This window comes from Cryptotermes secundus, unplaced genomic scaffold (assembly GCF_002891405.2).
Source record: "Cryptotermes secundus unplaced genomic scaffold, Csec_1.0 scaffold929, whole genome shotgun sequence".
Classification (NCBI taxonomy): Eukaryota; Metazoa; Arthropoda; class Insecta; order Blattodea; family Kalotermitidae; genus Cryptotermes; species Cryptotermes secundus.
In genome coordinates this window covers 1,000,002-1,021,721 of record NW_019725015.1, presented here as the reverse complement: position 1 = coordinate 1,021,721, position 21,720 = coordinate 1,000,002, and the positions used below count along the sequence as shown (strand labels likewise).

The window sequence follows — 21,720 nt, the reverse complement described above, 5'->3', positions numbered from 1 at the left end:
CTCAGGAAACTGTGCCCGTGATCCGTGGTGCGATAATACTTATTGTATAGATAGATAGCGATGTTGTGCATGGCTAATGAGGTTAATAGAAAGTAAATATTTGTTGCTCCGTTTGTAAATGTTAATGTAATTTGGGATTCTTCGGATTTCGAGTGATTTTTAACTGCCTTTAAACCAGAATGGACCGAGAATCGAAATATATTTTACGGAAAATTGTTATAGACATTTTGTGTTTATTTATAGGTATGGAAATTGTAGTTAGCATTGGTATTTGTGCATCACACCCATTTCTGTGTACGGATACGTACGATTGATTTGACGTGTCCTTTCGCAGGTAACAACTGGTACATTGTTATGATACTGTCTTAAATAAAGATAGTTACGTTTTGAAGGAAACCTTTCGTTGTAAATAAACAAGTTCACTTTACGTTAACTTAACAGTTTTTATTCCATCTGAGTATTGCTTATACATACTTCAAAAAGGAAATCGCTCTTGCAGCAAGGAAAATCGAAATTGGCTTTGGCTTCACCAGGGGCCCACATATTTTGCTTCATATTGTTTGTTGCTTATTTAAGGACGCTGTCAGCAACTCAGACTATATGATGTCGAATGACAAAATGAAAGTGAATAAAGAATTGAAAAGGATATGGAAAGAAAGGGTCATGATGTAGTTTAAAGTATATACTAGTATTTACCTGAATGGAGTGAGGAAAACCGCGAAAAACGTCGTTGAGGATACATGGTGTCTAGGCCGCGATTGGACCCTTCCCAAATACAAGTTGGAAACATTAGCACTAGAACTAACTTTCTTCATGCTTCATATGATATGTAGGTGTATCTTGAATATTATATAAGAATGATTTTTATGTTTTAAAATTGTATGTACATTACCTTGTTAAAATCTGCTGTAAATAACATAAGTTATAAAAACATTTGTGCAGAAAAATTGTTCCCATTTAAATAACCTGGGAAGCATTGGAAATGTTATTTACATTTTATTAAATTTCCAATATAAGAAAGTTGGTGTCAGAATGTGGGGAAGTGTACCTGTTATAAGATGAAATTTCAGACACCATGTGTCTGAAGCAATGGGAAGATGAACTTCCTTTGTAGTAACTAGCCAGATTCCACTGCAGTAACTTTGGTTTGTTCCAGTGGGGTTTCCAATTCTCCTGTTCTTCCTGTTTGGACAACCCTATAAGAGGGGCTTTTATTGTGATGACGAGTCTCTGAGGCATCCATACAAAGATTCTACCATATCAAGTGCTGTGCTCTATGTGGTTGGGTTCTTTGTACCGTTATCATCGGTAAGATTGTGAAATTAAACAAGTAGAGTAGGTTTTATAAAGTTATGTATTCTGTACATGTATGCTGCATGCAGTAACTTTAGAATGAATTGTTGCCCTAATGTAATAAAACTTGATTAAAGATACAGTATTACAGTACTTGGTGTTTTGCATGGGTGAGAAACTGTCAACTTATGGGAACAACATTCATCATTGTGAGTAGAGGTGTAGGTTTCTGTAGGTGAGTAGAAAAATCCACAAGCTGATCTGATGGAAGGGGTCAACTCAGAACCACCAGAATGAGACTCCATTGTCTTATCTTGAAACTATTAGGACCTCTACAGGCATGCATATCCAGAAAACTATGCTAAAACTCACCTGACCTGAATTTTTGTGGTGGCATCGTATAAGCACCAGATGTACCAGGTTTACCAGCATGAATCATTCTTTTGAAATTACTATATCATTTACTTAGCAGTGTGTATTGTCATGTGATTTTAGTGTGACTGCTGTGAGGGGGTTTTGAATTGATGACCAGATTTATTTGACTCTTTGATACAATGTGTGACTGCACATTAAAGGTCACTCTTACACACACATACATATACACACACACTCTCTCCCTTTTTTGATTCACAAATGGTTCCCAGCCTCTGACAGTAACAGCTAACATTGTCTGAGCCCCAGCAGTTGTCTAACTAACTCACCCACCAACCAACTGAACTGACTGGCTCTCCTGCCACGAAACACTGTTTCACTGTTGCAGTGCAGTTGTTGCATTCATGTCTGCTTGGGTGATGGCATGCTTGCTACTGAGCCATTGCCTGGCAGTGGGTCTACATGCCACAGCATGTTTATAGCTACAATTATGGTTATTCAGCTGTGCCTCAGTCACAGAATGAATAAACAGAATAAAAATTTGTATATGTTGTGATAAGAGAGGTTTAAAAAACAAAAGACATGTTGTGCCCCTCTGGACTTAATCCTATAGTGTAGGAAGGTTGTGCACTCTTCTCCAGTTATAATTAGAATAGTCAAGTCAAGAATGATGAGATGGACAGGGCATGTAACACGAACAGGGGAGAAGAGGAATGCATGTAGGATATTGGTGGGAAATCCAGAAGGAAAGAGACCACTAGGAAGACCAAGACATAGGTGGGAGAGATAGGATGAGATGATATGGATTGGATTCATATGATTCAGGATAGGGACCAGTGGAGGGCTCTTGTGAACATGGTAATGGACCTTCAGGTTCAATAAAATGCCGGGAAATTCTTGAGTAGCTGCACAATTGGTGTCTTCTCAAGAAGGGCTCAGCTTCATGAGTGAGTGAGTGATGTAGGGAGGTATTTTTGTATTAGCAGGCTATCCAAGTAACTTGAAAAGTATGGATTTATCTGTAGAAACAAGAACCAAAGCCTAACCTGAAAGCTTGGCTCCAATATCATGCTTACAAAGTTATGCTTTTGGTTTTGTTTTTAAAAATAAATAAAAATTTTGTAAAATTAGGCTTTGGGTCTTGATTTTGCAAATAAAGGTTTGTGGTTTGGCAGCACCATCAACATGTGGTAACATTTTCAAAGTTAATGCACAAATACTGGAAGGAAAATTGAGAAGTTCATTTTATTTGTGCCTGTAGATGCTGCTGATAGAGTTTGTCCATTATCGGAACACGAACAGTCATATAACTAGGACACTGTTTGGCAGAAATATTCATCCCTGGGTGTGGAACTGCTACAAAGTAATCGGTGTGTTTGGATTTGGCATGGCCTGCTCACAGCTCACCACAGACATTGCCAAGTACACTGTCGGACGTTTGCGGCCACATTTCTTTGCTGTTTGCGTGCCTGATGTGGATTGTTCAAAGGAAGAATTCAAGTACCGCTACATAGAGAATTTCAAATGTCGAAACACAGACAAACATCGGCTTAAGGACATGAGGTAAATGAACGGGCCACTATTACCTTTGGCTGAATCTATTTCCAGACAATGGGCCACATACGATATTTGTGAAAGTTTTGGATGCGAGTGATGATACAGTTTTCTTTGTTATAATTTCTAATTCAGATATAAATTTTGACTGAATATGCTGGAATTTTAGTTATACAGTTATTTTTTTTTTATTATATGGTGTGTGGGGAAATGCAGAATCTTATAATGTTAAGCATTAACCACTGTGCATGAGAGGGTGAATAGAGAATTTAGAAAGCAGAAGTGGAAACTATCGTTTGCATATGAGATGGAACCACAAAATATTAAATGAGCCGTTATCACCCAGGAACAGAAATTGTAAATCTCCCAGTACTGTGGGCTAGGTGGCCATATTTTGATCGGGGTGGGGGTTACAGCTTATCATTTGGGAGCAGAGGAGTGTGAATCTCCCAGTTTTCTAGGGCTGACAGCCAGACCATAGGTATAGGGTAATAGATAATATTTGTGTTGGAGAAGTACAGCAGTAGGCCAGCTGGAACACACATGTACACCAACATGATGTGTTAGGGGCTATTGAAGGTTGGTTATGTCCTGGAACAGTATAATAAAATTTAAAAATGGTATAAGACTATGGTATCCAAATTTTGATAATATCTATGTGAATCTTAAATGGCTGGAGACAGTCCTCCATTTCTTTTATGATTTTAAATACTGTATGTATGAGTATGTGCAGCTCTAGACTTTTCCTTTATTTTGTAGGTTGTCATTCCCTTCAGGCCACTCTTCATTCTCGGCCTACACAATGATCTACCTCGTGGTAAGCATCAGCATTTCCCTATTATTATCATAATTGTAATTAAGGAACGATTTACTTCTGGTGGTATATGAATTTGTCTCAGCACCATGGCAAAGAAAATGGGAATCAGTCAAGGTACATGGAAGCCTCTGGCCATTGGCCCAGGTCGCTTCAGTCCTTTTGAACCTGAAGCGGTCTAGATTAAGTTAAAGTTGTAGGTGTTAAGTCACCCTTGGACTGTGACCATGTGTGATCTGTTATGCCTCCCCTTTGTAAGATAGGCCTGTAGCCATTCTGCAATTGAAGCACGTTTCCTTGCGTAACTGGGTGTTACAGTCCCAAGTGATGAAATATTAATTCATCTAGAACCTTGAAGTCATGTTTGATAAAGTTCAAGTAAATATTTAAAAATTTAGTTTCCACTTCAAAGAAAACATATTGTGTCTGTACTGCAACAGCCAGTGAGTTAATGATGCTTAGGGAAACAATAGCTGTTTATTCTGAAAATCAAAAAAGCACATAAATGCACTATACAGACAAAGTAATTGCTTTTTTAAATGTTGTGCCAGGTGGTATATATTCTAACCATTGTGTTCTAAAGGGATAAATTATATCAGCAGGGCTGTGTTTCCGTTGCATGGTATCTGTTATGCTGATAAATTTGGAGTGATCAGGTCAGTGTTCTAAAGTGAACATACATCTGGAAGGACTGGCCCCATGTTCAGATTTGTTTATATAAACATAAAACGTTTTCCATTTGAGGTCCAAGTTACAGAGTTTGAAGACTGTTGTCTCCTGGGATGTTACACTATATAGTCTCGTCTACACTGCATCACATCCTGGAATGCCAGGTCTTAAACTCAGCTCACATACACTGTTTTGCAGTACTTGAGGATTCTCAACATTCCTGTTGTATGTGTGTGGTAGCTGGAAGCAGCCATACTTTAATATCTTTCTTTGCAGCAGCAGATGTAGTGATCATACTTTGTGCAGATTGTGCCTCTGAAATATCTGTAAGGGTCGATTAACATGAGATACTGTTACAGTTCATCATGTTGTTAGGAAGTTACTAGATTCTATTTTCAACTTACAAAGGAACCAAAATTACCATTCGAATGATCCCATCAAATTCAGAGGACTTTTCTGCCATGAGGTTACCTACTCAAGATTTGTCATTTCCTTCGTTTTAGGATTGTGTTTGCAGTGTTGTTTGAAATGCAGTGCTGAACTGTTTCATAGAAGATGACTTGGTGATGACATGCATGTAAAATAAATTGAAAACTTTCTTATCGTGTGTGCTACATGCCTCACTTATCGCATTCTCCTTTATATCACTCACCACCTGCTGATATATCAAATAACCCTGACCAGGCAGCTCGTTATCACATCCTCAGTCTTTAATATGGAGCTTGGCTGGTCACACTGTAAGAAAGCTAAGTATGTGGGATCTGTGAGGTAGCCGATATGAACTCACAACAGACACTCATGTCGAACATTCCAGTTTTAGAGATGTCAGTGGAAATTTTCCTGTCTTGACAGTTCATGTGAGTAGTTGTATTGGCTACAGCTAGAAGTACATATTTCTGAACAGCGGTAGTTGCTGTACCACTTGTTTATGACTCTTGCAGATCTATCTTCAGGCCCGTTTCGTGTGGCAAGGCTCAAAGCTGCTGCGTCACTTCCTGCAGTACCTGTGCTTCATGATGGCTATGGGCACGGCCCTCTCCCGCATCTCTGACTACAAACACCATTGGAGTGATGTGCTAGTTGGGGCGCTGCAAGGTGCTCTGGTAGCTGTGTTGGTGGTATGTTATCCCTTCCAGCACTGCACATTTGCATGGAGACCAATCCTTGCTTGTACAAGCAGTTTCATGAGAGGCCTGTTACATGTCAGTCATTGAAAGACAGATTTTCTTTCAGTTCTGCTCATAGGAACGTTTTATTTTTATGTAACACGCAGAAAAATTTTGCCTGTGCTTAATTAACTACCATGCCATAAAGATGTATGTGGATGTGAAGGTATAGCTTTGCATATTTTTAAGCTTCGTACTAGGTGGAGGTGAATGGTCAGCTTAACCCTCATGGGCAGAGCCCTTGGTACTCACTGGATAAGAGACTGGGTGGTCCTAAGCACCAGTCTGGATGCTATGGAGAAAAGAAGAATGTCTGTCACTGCTGGGAATGTGGTCTCGGTAGCATTAGTCCTTCCTAAGAAACCCCCCTCCCTAATCACTTTGTTTCCCGTTACCTTGTCGTAAGGATTCTGCACTTGAATTAGAGCAGTGTTCCCATCAGGGGTTCTAGCTGTGCTTTCTGAATTGGTAGCTAGTCATTTCACTGAATGGGCTGTGCATATTGTGAATATCGTAAAGGCTCATGCACATTGTTTAGGTGGCCAGACTGATGGTTTCAGGGGCAAGTCACTGACTCTCATTCATAGGGTCCAGAGTTCAATCCTCAACCAAAAATGGGTACACCTTCCCATGGTTTGGTTGGTTCCATCTCCTGATCATCACTCTTGTGATCACCCCATTATTGGGGATTACACAATCCACCCTGTGGGTGCCCTTATGTCAGAATAGATTCAGTGCTCTGGCCCAGGTGGGCAGAGGGCAGAAATGTCAAATACACCATATCTGGCGGCATTAGAAATACATATATCACAAATGAATGAATATGCATATTTTACTGTCCCTTGCCAGAATCTGTGATAGTATTGTAACGGATTTGCTCAAAGTGTTTCTGTACGATGGCTTGGTACACATGTTCCGTGTAACAATGGAAGATGTGTCTCAGTGGACGAATGTTATTGCTCATTGCTAGGCAAAGTTAGCGCACCAATGAACTCACTGGCTAGGAATCACATGACTTGTGTTGTCTGTGTTGTCCATGTTGAGCCTGTTTAACAAAGGCGTGTTGTAGCTTAGATGAGTGCTGAGTGCAGTGCAGTGTAGTTAAAAAGAGTCCAGAAGAGTTTTTAATTGAGTTCCAAGGTTCTTGTGTGATTGAACAAGAAATGGCAAGAAGACTTCATAGTGATTTGAAGTGCTCGTTCATGTGTTGAGATCCATTACTAGGAGACGACTAGCGGAAACTGAGAATCGTGGTGCATGTGAAACAGTGAACTGGAAATGGTGTAAACCAGCGGTAGCGCTGTATTGGTTGTAATTAAGAGATATTTTAAACGATGTGCCAATAAATCAACCATCCGAACTAGAACCCGTTATTTTCATCACACGTATTCTGCTACCCATGCCAGTATATTTTGAAAAAAACGTTTTTAAGACACATATTGTCTTAGTATCAGCCCTCCAGAAATCTGAAGTTGAATAGTTGCTTCAATAATCAGTTTGTGAATCAGATGTTATTGTTGCAGGCTGCTTTTGTGTCAGATCTGTTTTCTGCTCCACGGTCAGGCCTAGAAGCAGTGACGGAAACAGATGGGGATGCTCCGTGTCAGGCAGGCAGTAGTGGTATCAACAAGATCTGCTAATTATGGGCCAGCCACAGGTAACTGGTACCAGAAGCTTTGTTGCAAAGTTTCATCTTTTACATGAGCAGGGTAAAGGATCATTATGATTGAAGTACAGTAGTACAATGCTGTGCTACCATCTTCAGTACAATGAGTGCAATTTTCAGAAATGTGAAGTGTAATCTGAAGCTGTGCAAGAAACGCGTTGGGCTTATCTGGAAAAGTTCAATAATACAATAGTGCATAAAGCAGAGACTTCTCTTCACAAGATAAGAACAAAAAGACTTGAAAATGTAATGCTTTTTCTCTTAACATGTGTATGAATTACATGTAGCAGAATGTCGGCTTTTAATCATCAGCCAGGTTGGATCATTGAGGTCTAACTGCATCTGCCTACACAATATGCAGCAAAAGAATACAGCTATATTTATCTGCCTCCCTTATACAGAGGTGTGAAGACTTCTACCTTCTAAGAGCAGCTTATAGTTTGCTAGTCTCTTTTCTTTGTTGTTATGTGTTTTATTTTTCATAAAACAGTTTTACTCGTTCCAAATTTTTAGCATCATTTCTGTTTTCTCTAAGTTGATGTCTCTTCTGTCTTCCCACAGTCCTTCTTGCCTTGATGTCTTTCTGTATGTGGCCAGGTCCCTGTTTCTTGTAAATAATATATAAACATTCAGTTCGTACCTCACAGGGAACACATTACATCTCCAGTACTAAGACCAGACAGTTACCATTTTATAGGGAGAGGATCCCTCTTTATCGTGAGAATCCTAGGATATACACAAACACCCTCTATGCGGAGAATGCAGAGCTTTAGTATTTTGAAGCCAATGGCACATACAGAACCACTGGGCTATAAAGGGCTAAGGTAGCGTCCCAGGATTTGCTCTGTGGGACTGAACAAAATCACAGAAAACCTTAGTCATGATATATGGTACCCCAGATAAGAGCCAAACTGAACATGCCCTTAATACAAGTTAGAAGCATTACCACTTGTTCCATCTTGCCCACTTGATGGTATTCTTGGTTCCCTATAAAGTCCTGCAGTAATGTCAGCAATTGTGATTATCATCTATTAGATTGTTTCCATGTTTTTGCATAGATGTCATTATTGAGGATCTTTGTATATGTTGAAAGGAGGAAATGGCTCCTAAATTTACCCTTACATACAATATGCATTTTGGTTTAGTAATTTTGCTGCAAATCCCTCTGGAATTTATAGTTTTCAGTTCTGGGTATTTAACTATCTGAAACTGTCTTCTAGTGAGTTTCTAGAAGAAGAATTTATATTTTTTAAAACTGTTTGAGATACCAATGTAGATTTATTATGATATATATTTTTAAAAAAGTTTGAAGTAACTTTATCCTATGCAATGCATTATTTTTAATTGCTGTAAATGATGCATGCATGCATAGTTACATTTCATAGATGATTTATTTTGTGTCATACTATCAGGATATATCATCATATTCAGCATTTAAATGAGACCAAATGGCATACTGTATCTGTTTTTAAAACTGCATTTGACGATTATTATACATTGTTCCAAACGCCATTCTTGCACACATTATGCTTTCTTGACTTCGGTTTAATGTTTTTAATATCATCCTTGTAGATGTTAAGTTACTGACAGGCCTTGTATTAAAGCACATTATTTAGAAACTGTGACTCACCCAGTGTCACAGAGACAAGCAGCTGTCACTTGTACCCGCTGACATGCAGTGACCTCACACAGGGTGATGGGTTATGTAGGATATTATTTGCATTTATGGGAGAAATATAATTAACAGATGTGTTAAGGCCATGCATAGCACCGCTGTGGTGACACATGCATGCAGGCCAGTTAACCCAGTGTTACAGCTTTCAACACTAATACCATTACTTCAAAGTTAAAATGTGGTTGCCAGCACCATAATAGTGGGGAGTTTAAAATATTCTCTTCCCATATGTTACTTACCACTGAATTGAAAGCTGATTGTAGCGCTGTAGTGCCAGGGGATTTAAAATTCCCTGTTCTCAGGTGATAAGTTATTATGTTGTAGTTAGAATCTGGCTGCCAGTCCTGTAGGATTTATGGGATTTAAACCCCCCTTTTCTTACCACCTGGCCTCATTCTGTCTTGTGTTCTCCTCTCAGTATGTTTTGAATACCGTCTTCCCATGTCTGTTTTCCCCTTATTTCCCTGTGTGCAATATTTTCTTAGCGTATCTTTCATTTTCCACCTTGTATATTTGTTTGAACCATCTGAATGTTGAAGTTTCATGTTGTGTCTTCTAGTAATGTAACCTCTAAACTCAGAAGTGTTATATAACTGCCTAACAGCGGAAATGGCCCATAGGTAGCATGACTGGCCCCACGCAGTTTGTTATTTGTTTACTGGTGTAACTAATATGATTTCTTAAAGATTACTGTCATCTGGGATGTGACGCCGTGTAGTCTGGTAGAGAGGTACCAATGTTGTGGAAGTATCTGATGCCTCCATCTACAGGGTCTGTACTGATTTTGGAGGCAGGAGGTTCCTCAAAAATCTTCCTACTTTTCTTCCAACTGTACAGTGTCATGTTCATGTGAGACCCACACATATTATTGAGTGATTGCCTCTTTTTATGTAAATTTGATTAAAATTTCTGTTTGAATATGTGTGCATGGTGTGTGCCTGAAAGTTTCTTGTGTTACTTGGTATTATAATGTTTTTATGCAGAAAATAAATTATTTAACAAAAATTCAGAGAAGGCTTCCAATAGGGATTATCCAATTGTTTAATGTGTTTCTAAACGTATGTGAGTGCTTGATGTGTTATGGTTCTCTAATGTAATGTGTTTCATAAGAAATGCTGTAAATTGCATTTTCTTCTTCTTCGGTGGTAATATTTTGAAATGGTGGCAATGCTACATTGTTCAAAGGAATGGTTTTTGTGGAGATGTAATGCAATTTCTTCAGGTTAAGAAGACTGAGATGTCTGCAGTGTGATTTGAAGCCAATAGTCATTTTCAGTCCAGCTTATTATGTCTTAAAATGAATATTGTTAAATCTGTTAAAATAAGCTAGAAGATGAATCAGCATACAGGTGATGGAAATGAAGCATGAAATCACTAATGATAGCAGAAGTACTTGTTCTTTGCCAAGGTCATGGTTGCTTTCCTTGTCAGTATCACAATATATAATTGATCGATATTTCAAAAAAAGGATAACACTCAACTAAAGAAATTAAAGTTTACTCATGTAATTAAAAAGGATGTTGGGAATTAGGATTCAGATCACATCCAAAGACTGCTGCTATACTTGCAGATTACTTTAACAGCCATATCTAGCATACATATTGACAAGAGTATGGAATACATTTAGCGGCCTCCGTAGTCTAGGGGTAACGTTCCCACCTCATGACTCAAGGTACGTGTGTTCAAACCCGGCAGAGGTCGTGGAATTTTTAAGGGCGGAAAAATTCAGGGAACAAGTCCTCCGGGAGGGACTTTAAGCCGTGTGCCCCATGTCGTAGATTAACGGCAAGTAAAGGATCCTCATGTTTCAAGGAGACCTATGAGCAAAATTAGGTGGTTTCCCGCCCAAGTAGTAGTTTCCAATTCCTCTAGTAGATGGGGAAGTATCAGGGACCACTGCCAGAGAGGTGGCCGACCTCGCTGGCAGAACGGGGCTGATAGTGGGCACCAGTACTGGAAGGGCATGGCGACTAGTAGAATAATTAAAGGGGAACGCACAATAGATTAACAACTAGTTGCAGTGCATGGGAAAACCCACCCCCTCCAAAAATAATAATAATAATAATGGAATACATTTCATAAGCATATTTGGATGGCCCCTATAAGATACATGGCAGGAAACTGGGAACAGAGTACTTGCACATAGATACTCGTATATATATGAGTGAGTACTGGATCAGGTGTGAGGTCATTTAAATGTAACATGATATTAGGTGGTCAGGAAGTGTTTGCTTGGTTTACCAGGCAGACAGAATTTCCACTAGTTAGACATATCTCCACTAGTAGAACCGTGTGTACCTACTCCACTGCAATTGTTCCTCACCAGCTGACTTATCATTGCATAATATACGTATGTGCATATGTACATGCTTGTATGTATGCATGCATACCTGCAGCATCTGGCAATAAAATTCCAGGACTCATGTGAAAAAGAAATAAAAAATACAAGGAAATAAAATAATTGCTCTGTTTCTGTTAAAAGTAATCTCCACCTATTTGAATACATTTGTTGAATTATTTAAAAAGTTTTTGAAAAAAGTCAGCAAAGGTCTCCAAATGAAGAGTGTTCAGTTTGGCCATCACGTTTTTCTGAACATCTTGAGCATCCTGAAACCTCTTTCCGTTGAGGACAGTTTTCACCGTAAGAAAGCTAAAAATGCGATCAGGATAAATGGAATTGTTTTGACAAGTCTGGATGAAGTCTTGGCATGATGTGATTCTCCATTGCTTCTATGAGTCTGTATGGGATGGGCTGCACAGAACCTACTCCCATAAATCTTCAGTTGACAGATCATCTCCTTATTGATGTTTGATTATTTCACCATCATTCTGATAGTCAGTCAATATCTTGTGTCACCATTTCATTGCCATGTCTGCATTTTGAGAGGTTGAAGGACATCTGCTTCTTGGATCATCCTGAAGATCCTCACATCCATTTTTATATTACTTAAACTGTTCAGATACACAGCTACGCCTTAAGGTATCATCACCATAGACAGTTTGCAACATTTCATAAGTTTCTCTTTTCATTTTACCCAGTTTGAAACAAAATTTGATATTCACTCATTGCTCCATGACTAAGAATGTGACAGCAGACTCACTGAACTGATACTCATGAACTGTCAGTGACTGGACTCGCTACCCCCCTGCCATGTGTTCGTAAGAGATAGACATACACCTAGATGACAGTAGTTCGTTTCACCAGCACCGGTGCAGGAGCTCTATTGCCCGACCACGTATACATACATATGTACATGCATTTTTCAATGTATAATATGTTTACAAGATATGGAATTTACTGTTCAGCGTCTTTTCTTGGAGGGGGGGGAGCAGAAAAAATGCAAAGGAATAAATTAAAAGACTTTCAACGCATCAGCCTTGGTTTTTCACTCTTCACAATTGAGCAGTTGAATGTGTGTTTTGAGCCTCAGTGATAGTGGCATTTTGCCAAGATCGTGTTTATACTACCAGAGCTGCTAGGGTATGATTAACTGGTCAGAACCGTAACACATAATTCATTCTTTGACTCAACTGGGTGTGGAACTGCTATTGTAGTCACTGGATTTATTAAGCATGTGGTTGTTCAAATTTAATGCACTGCAGGTAGATCAGGCAGGTAATATGATAGGAGAGGTACCTTCTGGCCCTTGCAGTGCAGAGTGCTTTGCTCCTGTCTGAGCAGCTTGGGTTGATTCATCTTTTATCTTGTTTGTTTTGAGTACCATTGTTTCAAATAGTGTGCCCTTAAGTGTTTAACAGTTGTGCGGCCTACTGTGTACCCCAGCTAGATTTCTGTTGACATACTGGTATTCCAGATTCCTGGACAACGTTATGTTAACTGGACTTTTGTGTAGTGTGGTGTTCTGTGAGCATAATATTTGATATAGGATACTCCATAATTGTTATTCTACCATTCTGAGAATTGGTGATATAGAAAATGTTGTCTCTTTCTTGTTTATGTTAACTCATTGTCTGTTAGGTAGATCTCTGTTTTTATGATATTGACATTAGTTTCTGACCTTCAGACTATACATTTTTATAGTCTGGGAAATATTATTATTTCAGAATATGCATGACGCATCGTTCGAATCTCAGCCTTCCCTTGTGTCTGAATGATGATATTTGAACTGAATTTTGCCTTTCCCTATGCTCTGCCAGAAGGCTTCTGGTAACATAATTTTCCCATTCAGGCCTGCCATCAGAAGTTTCCTTCCACCAAGATTATGAATTAACCACCATGTTATGATCCTGTGCTGAGTGTTATGTATTTTCTGCTTATGTTTTTGACATGTCTCCCAGCAGTTTATGTACAGGAACAACAGATGGCAGGTGTTGCATTTTCTCTTTTATTTTCAAAGAATGTTAATGTGTGTTTTTAGCATTGTAGCTGCTAGGAGTGATGTTGGAAATAAGACAGGTGGGGAAAGGGTTAATTCACATCTGTCTGCAGAATTTCACTACCCTTTGATCTGCTCATAGATGCCAGTTTCAGAACACTGACATGTTTGCACGTGGTGAAAAACCTTGTAAAATTTGTATGAGACTTGGTCCAGTTTGAGTGGGCCAGTTCATACAGTATGATGTCCCGTTATACTTGTCTAGCTGAAGACTGGTGCAGTGACATGTATGGTGTCTTAATGACATGAGCAGTCAGTATTGATGGTTTCCAGCATCTGTGTTCATATGTGCATGATGATCTATAAACAGAATGTACACTAAATTATTATAATTATTGTGCTTAGCATACTGACAAACTTGTGAATGGTACAGATTTACACAACGGGATTTTATTTTTCTTGACCTTTTCAAATTTTAATAAGTTGCACATTGGCTTTCCATTTCTGAGCTAAAATAACTCTAATATTAACATGGGTCTTAGAGAGGTAGAATGGGATTGTATGGATTGAATTGATCTGGTCCATAGTAGGGACGAGTGGAAGGCTCATGTGAACACAGTAATGAACCTTCAATTCCATGAAATATTGGAAAATTCTATAGTATCTGCACAACTGGCTTCTTCTCAAGAAGGACCCATATCCATGCAGTTAGTTAAAATAACTCAATTGGTAAATTGATTGAAGACTCTCATTCAGTTCAGTACCTAACAGGGGCTGATACTTTGTCTTCCCCATCTCCTGCCTCTTAGGCTTACCCACTTCTGGATCAGTTGGTCCTACAGACTTTCCACAAGGAAAAGGAATCAGCGATGAAGCTGACCATTCAGCTCAGTTTTTAAAGTTAAATAATTGCCCTGTGTTTGATCTGCATAAAAGACCCTCTTTGGTCTGTGCATTGTCTTATATGATGCACCATACATGAAGTACTGATAGACAAATGGCTGTTGTGTGCGCGTGTGCACTTTTTTTTTTGGTGGGGGTGGGGGAGGTGCATGCATTCAGGTGTAAGTGTTGAACATATTCCTGTCAAGTCTGGTCAACCAATATTGCATAATTATACTCTACAGAGGTGCTGTTTAGAGGACTCGCTATATTTAAACAAAGGCTGAGTAATGCTATTTCTTGTTGCAAGACTGATGAAGTTGTTGAATTACTAGTGTAGGGAAATCTTCTGGAGTGCTTTGTCATAATAGAAACTGAAGGCAGATCATACATATTGTCTTCTGTAAATATAGCAGCTATTTTCAGGTGGTCTTGTTGGCTGTAAAATTCAATTAGGTGAAACCTCTATTTAAGGTTTTCTTTGCGGCAGTAGATTGAGGAACATTAAATGGGGGTTCCACTGTATACACATTGTCTCTTCTGAAGCATGAGTTACATACACAAGCTTTAGTCCAAAAAAAATTAAACATTTCGAGAAGCAGTATAAACAAATAGTTTACTAATTCCAGATATGTATTTCCAATATCATATTCCGAGAGGGTGCTATTTTAGTTGTATTGACAGATTTAAAACGTGCTTCCATAATACACCTTCAGCTGCCCCCTTGTGCTGCTGCTGAGGAAGGGGTGTGTGTCCACAAAGTTAAATAATGCAGTAGTGCAGACATTGCTTTGTGTTCAGTTCACATTTCAGCAGACCAGAATTGTACCATCAGTTGTTCTGAGTACATGCACACCAGTCCTTTTGACCATGTTTTGAGAGATGTATGTAAGGGTGTCCTCCATTATACTGTTAGGGTACATTTTGATGTATATTGCTCTGTATACTGAAACATGCAGGGATAAAATATAGCTATAGACACAGCCAACTGACGTACTTGTCGTCACTAATGGAGAAGCCTTGTTTGAAGGGAGTGTTTATGGAACCAAACCCAGTTCTGTAAAGGAGCATTAGTTGCACTGTAAAGAGGTGCTTATTTCCAGCCTGAATTGTGAACTCGAACTAGAGCATACTCGTACTAAGACGGAGCCGTGCCTCTGTATAGTTTGGTGGATAGGTATCGGTATGTTGGAGAAACCAGCTGTCTCCATCTTCAGGGTGAGCTGAAAGGTGATGGAAGTTTTATGAGATAGAGAAGGGAGGACTGGGACTGAAGGTGTGAGCAAATTAATGGAAACATCACGTGCCTTGAAAAGAGGTGGTTGTCAGTGGGGAACAAAAGAAGGCTTATGAAATGAAGAAAGGAAGGCTGTAATAGATAAATAAAGGAAGAGGTGGTAAGATGATAAGAAGAAGGGAATTGTATGAAAATAAAGAGGAACAGAGGCCCTGAAAAAAGGCAATTACACGTGGGCCCTAGTAAGTGCCAGATTTTAGAAACCAAGTCAAGAGCATATCCTAACAAGGAGGCTTCTTGTGTTCCCTCCCGGTGTAGTTCTCAGAAGGCCATAACTTGTATAGCATGGTTGTGCTAACATAGTGACTTGTAAAATGTATCCATATTTTTATTCCAGTTTGTGGGTTTTTCCAGTAAGCTGTTCACTGGTGCAAACAATCTCTAACAATCATTGATGTCTTTGTATCTTGTTGCAATGCAGTATTGTAATTAAGGATCTCTGTTCCCTGTAGTGCTGTCAATGTATGTGTCCTATGGTTCCCAATTTCTTATAATACTAATAAAAAGTACTGTGACCACAAGAACAAATTTTGAAAAGTGATGACCTTATAGCAGGAGAGTGAGTTGTAACATCTTGAATTCCTTTAACCTTTGGCACTCATGTGATGGCACATGGTGCAGCTACTAGGACAATGTATTTTTTTGTACCAGTACAGTTACCCTCGCATTAAAATCCAGCATCTAGTGCCAATAGTTAACGAGGGATTTACATCTCTTCCTGTATGCTAGAGATTAGAATAAGTTCTGTAAAATCGGACTTGGGAAATTGTAACGTTTTGTGTGAATGAAAATATATGTTAATGAATGGGTATGGTTAGGTCTTGGTTTGCTTCAGTTGCTTCCCCAAAAGACTTACTGACTCAGATCACAGTAATATGGCGTAGAACTAACCCAAATATTTTGAACATAGGCCTTTTTTTTTAATGCTAGTATGGTGGGACTAAGTCCCTTGTACTGCGGCCACTTATGGCCTATTGTACCAGCCCCAGATGATAGGTGAGGGTGATTGTGGAGCAACTGGTGGAATGAAGATTGGCAGGGGAAACCAAAGTACTCAGAGAAAGCCCGCCTCAGCACCACTTTGTCCACCACAAATCCCACTTGACCAGACTCTGGTTTGAACCCAGGCCGCATCCGTGGGAAGCCAGCGACTAACTGCTTGAGCTATGGCATGGCCAACATAGGCCTTCCTGTTGTATCTTGCGTACAAGAGCATCACATTTATTATGTTGCAGATATATCTAAGATAATTTATTGCTGTAACAGTTTGGTGGATCCTGTGCTTTTTCTGTCCTATAGATTAAAGTAAACAAACTTGTATATATGTATACACCTCCCAACATGGATCACTGTCACACCTCTTGATCATCCTGTTCCATGAAGATTGTTGTCGTCTGGTATGTGATGCCATGTAGTCTGGTAAATTGTTGTCAGAGTTTTTGAGGAATGTTATGCCTCCATCTTGAGGTTGAGAGATTAAGACTCAACCTCACGCACTGCATCTAATTCAGATCACCAGAATTCTATATACCAAATCAGGATACATGAGCTATATCATCAGGGAGGTGATTGAGGTTGAATGACCATGAACATGAGCGTGAACAGGGAGGTTGGCCTCCACCTGAGCAAGTCCTGGAAACCTCTTGTCTCCTGTCTGAAGGAATATCTGAAATCTTGTGTGAAGGCTATCCCATAATGCTGGTTTTCCAGCAGCTTCTCAGGGCACAGCACTGACAGTTGCTCATTTCAAGGCCATCACTTTCCTCTGTCCCTCCGCCCATGCATCCTAGCTTTCTGCACTGAAAATGGAGGCAGCTCATTCTTCCAAAACATTGGAAATGATATACCACACCACATCACATCCCCAAAGACGGTAGCATTCGTAGTCACTGCTGTGTGTTACATCCACTCGCATGTCTGATATGCAGTGGGGGTGGTCAGTTTGCTCAAATTTGAAAGGGAGGGGCGACAGAGACACAGCTTGGTTATGTCATAAGCCTGCTTTTTTATTTAAGGAACTTTCCTGTTAAAATGTGTTAAAACCAGCCAGTTTATATATGCTGGATGTGACACATGCAGCATGCATTGGCCTGTGAAACTGGGTCTCATTTCACAAATTGTCCTATAATTGACATATGTAACCATTTGAATCCTACCTGATCCATGTCCTTCTGTGTCCCATTCGCAGGAAGGCAGGAGTACAAGTCAGTCTGCCCTATGTTACTGTGAACACCAGATGGTTTGCAGGCTGTGGCTTCGGATCTTCTGTCACAGGTAAGATTGCTTGGTCCAGAATACTGTTGTCTTTACATTGGCAATACCCGCAGAAACAGAAAACGTTTCATAATCTGTAGTAAATAACAATTTCAGTTTCAGAATTAATTGGTCTCAAATAAGTAAACAAATTAGTAGTTTTTGTCACTAATTATTTAACAGTGTTATCAGCAAGCCAGGCTCGATAGACCCAATAGAAAATATCCGGAAATAGGAAATTTACGTTGTACCCTTGGCAATATGTACCTCACCTGCGCCCATTAAAGCGATGTGCAAGTGCTGAGGTAGAGTTTTCAGAGCTTCTTAATTCTGTTTTGGTTGTGCAAGTAAGCTTTTAATTTTTCTAATCAAAGTGCCCTTTTTTTTTTATTTAAAGTTTTAGAGGGTTTTTTTTTAATTCGCTTAGGGGGGTGGAGTCCAACTGGGTCCACTCGGCACGACGGCCACTGATTGGCCTATTGTATCCTGTCCCGAGTGATTATGATGATGGAGAATTTGGTGGAATGAAGATTGGCAGGGGAAACCGAAGTACTCGGAGAAAACCCGCCCCAGCACCACTTTGTCCACTACAAATCCCACTTGACCAGACCCTTGATCGAACCCGGGCCGCCGCGGTGGGAAACCAGCAATTAACCGCTTGAGCTATGGCACGGCCAAGTTTTAGAGATTATACCTATCGTCATATTGACAAGGACAGCAGCCATATCACGGGCGAAGAACGTAAAATGTTACCTCAATTAGAAACCGACACGAAAGAGCACAACTTAACGCGGACAAGACAGGCTGCAGTTCTTGTGGCACTTGGCCCTGACCGCAGCGCACTGTGCAATAACCGCACATTACATAAAGCTAACTGCGGGCGGCACTTGGCCTTGTCTCCGGCTGTCTTGATGGCCCTCATGATTTTCCTCGGTCGTTCCAGGCGGAGACTCTGTCAGAATAGGTTTTTCGCGACCAAGATTCGAACGGAGCTCCTACCGAATGCGAGTCATGAGCGTTACCGCTACGCCAACCCTGCTCGGCGTTCTGCCGCCATTTGAGCACTACCGGACAGCCCTCTAAATGAGCCACGGCCGTCTTTTGTCAGTTCCTTACCCACCACTCGTTACTCTATAGCGGACCTTACACGATCAGTAATAATGACATTAATAATGATCGTGTAAGGTTGATGGAACTTGAATGATGGTCAGTAATGATGCGAATCCGGATTTTCTGATTTTGAGGCATCATTACTGGCGCATGGTGGGGATACTGTCATCAGTAATGACGTGTAGAGTGCGCGCGTCATTATTCCTTCATTACTCAGTTTGCTTTGTGGAGTCCAATAGCTAGTCATGGACAGCGAAAGAGAGTTCTCCGTCACTGAATCCCCTATAAGTGAGGCGAATGCAGAAGAGGTTGAAGTTCTTCGAAACTTCATAGAGACATATGAAGCCCTACCGGAACTGTGGAACCCCACTAACTCAATGTTTTTAAATAAAACAAAAAGAAATATAGCCTTGGACAAACTGCTAAATATATACATTAAAATAAAACCAGGGGCTAGTCGCGCTGATGTGAGACGAAAAATCAACACACTTCGCTGTAACTACAGGAAGGAATTAAAGAAAGTTCTGACATCTAAGAGATCGGGAAGCAGTACGGATGAATTGTATCAGCCTACTTCCTGGGTATTTTACGCCCTCCAGTTTGTAGCAGGTGACATGACAGCTGAAAACTTGAGGTCTTCAAAGTTTCTTCCTGTAGCTAGGTACCTCAGGGTCACTGCTAATCTTTCATTCACCGGTAAACTCTCCCTCATATTAGTGTCCTTCCTTATTAACAATGGTACGACCATTCTCAGCAACTTATCAAATGTTCCTTCACTCATACGAAAATAGTTTCTGTAATCCTCTGATTCCGTCGCACCAATTTCTTTTAGCAGAACAACATGGGAATACTTTTCACGTTTTTGTAACCAGTTTTTCATCCAGCGTCGGCGCTTAACATTTCGTTTTGTGCCTAATGCTAAAATCATAGCAGTACACGCTTTTCTGCGAGGATCCATTATAATCCTCGAGAAAACTGACACGAAATAAATGTGTTTCTCTCTTGATGAGTCGAGCAGTACTGAAGCAAATAATATTTCTAATGATGGCGTAAGGTTGAAAAGTAATGAAGAAAGGTAATGACATGATTACTGATCGTGTAAGGTCCGCTTATGGACCTTGGCTGCTTTTTCAGTGTCTTAAAGTATGCACAGTCGGTAGCGGTCTAGCACTGTGGTTACTGACAGCTACAGATAGCCCACAAGAAAAGAAGGCAGGACATCAATCCAAACGTTTGCACCTGTGTACCAAACCACACGGCATGTCACTTGATACAGCCTAGAGAACCTCATCTCTCATTGATTTGAGTAATTTACGAACTGATTTCAATTTTTACAGTTATCGCACAGCCTTCCTTATCGCATTGTGGTTTCAGACGGGAATATTCGACGTTTAAATAATTCCCTGCGGTTAGAAACTTCATGAACACTTTATCAGTCGTCTTTGCATTTGTATGAGGACTAGAGTGGAAGTGAAAAACCACTGGAAGTATTTGGTTTAGGGGACGGGGAGGTACGGAAGTCATTCCTAGGGAAGGTTACTTGCTGTCTTCTGAGGTCTGGTAGATATTTTCCAGCGCTTCGGAGGAAGCTGCTGCATCCTTTAGAAGGAAAGGATCGAAGCGCTGGTGAATATTTGTCAGACTACACTGTCTGTGAAGCATCTCCGAGGGTGCGTCATGCCTTGAGAAGACACCTTTGCGGAAGAAAACTCCCGCGTGCTCAACGGGATGTCCGGTACGGAGATTTTGGTTCTCTTCCTGTGCTGAAAATGAATAACGATTTTTGCCAGTGTTTGAAGATATTGTGCCCTCAAAGATGTTGTAGACGGAACACATTCCAGAAGACGATAATCTTAATAGTGGCCCCCGCGAGAACCTGATCTCACGTACATCTGAAGGGTTGCCGACCGCTTCACGCGTCAGACCCAGCAGTTGCTCATCTTCCAACATATCATAAAGGGTTTGTATCTGAAGATGTGAACTTAACCTGAGCTGGCTCCTGATATTGTGACATGACGGATGGATCCAGAAGAGACGTCCATTGCTAGGCAACGACTCGGTAAACACGTTCCCGCTGCAACGAATATGCAAGCAAAATAGAGGAATTTTTGGAAACGGTGTTTTCTGTTGGGTCCTCCCCGAGGCTAAAGATGACGATGAACTGTCAGTGGTTCTACTACAACAGGGAATTCTTGTCTAGCTGAATTCATTTACGGTACTCATGATTGACTGGGGAGCTGGGATAGCTCAGTCGGTGTAGCTACGGGCTGTGTGGTTGAGGAATTGGGGTTCAATACCCGGTAGAAGCAAGAGATTTTTCTCATCCTCATAGCGTTCTGGTCGACTCTGAGGCTCACCCTTCGGGGGCAAAGCGCCCGGGGTATGAAACTGACCACGCACCTCCATCAGGTATCAGGTTAAGATTACGTGGAGTTATGCATCCACTCCACTATACACCTTAATGGTGTGGTGATTAACGAAGGAAGCGCGAGGACAATTAACTTTATTTGCATTTTTTAACGGCGTAGTGTCGAATGGCGGAGCGATAAGTGAATAATTGATAGGAAAAGATATGGGAGAAAGTGGCCGTGGCCTATCTGTACCCTTCTCGACAGCAAAGTTTGGAAACATT

At 40.3% G+C, this 21,720-nt stretch overlaps 2 protein-coding genes across 3 annotated transcripts in view; both read left to right on the top strand.

The window, feature by feature from the left end:
- Positions 1-63: 63 nt before the first annotated feature.
- LOC111863269 (putative phosphatidate phosphatase) lies at positions 64-10,906 on the top strand. Of its 2 annotated transcripts, XM_033750985.1 has the most exons (7): positions 69-92; positions 244-334; positions 1,157-1,308; positions 2,995-3,228; positions 3,979-4,036; positions 5,644-5,820; positions 7,392-10,906. In XM_033750985.1, the coding sequence occupies exons 3-7, from the start codon at positions 1,277-1,279 to the stop codon at positions 7,506-7,508; spliced, it is 618 nt and encodes a 205-aa protein (XP_033606876.1). In that variant the 5' UTR covers positions 69-92; positions 244-334; positions 1,157-1,276; the 3' UTR covers positions 7,509-10,906. The 2 variants fall into 2 exon arrangements, with proteins under 2 accessions (XP_023705201.1, XP_033606876.1); XM_023849433.2 differs by lacking the exon at positions 244-334 and having other exon boundaries at positions 64-243; positions 2,927-3,228.
- LOC111863268 (hillarin) overlaps positions 7,449-21,720 on the top strand; it is an 86,006-nt gene continuing 71,734 nt past the window's right edge. The window contains exons 1-2 of the mRNA XM_033750984.1: positions 7,449-7,525; positions 17,918-17,999. Coding sequence (XP_033606875.1) covers positions 7,511-7,525; positions 17,918-17,999 — 97 coding nt within the window. The 5' untranslated portion in view covers positions 7,449-7,510. The remainder of the gene's footprint in view (positions 7,526-17,917; positions 18,000-21,720) is intronic.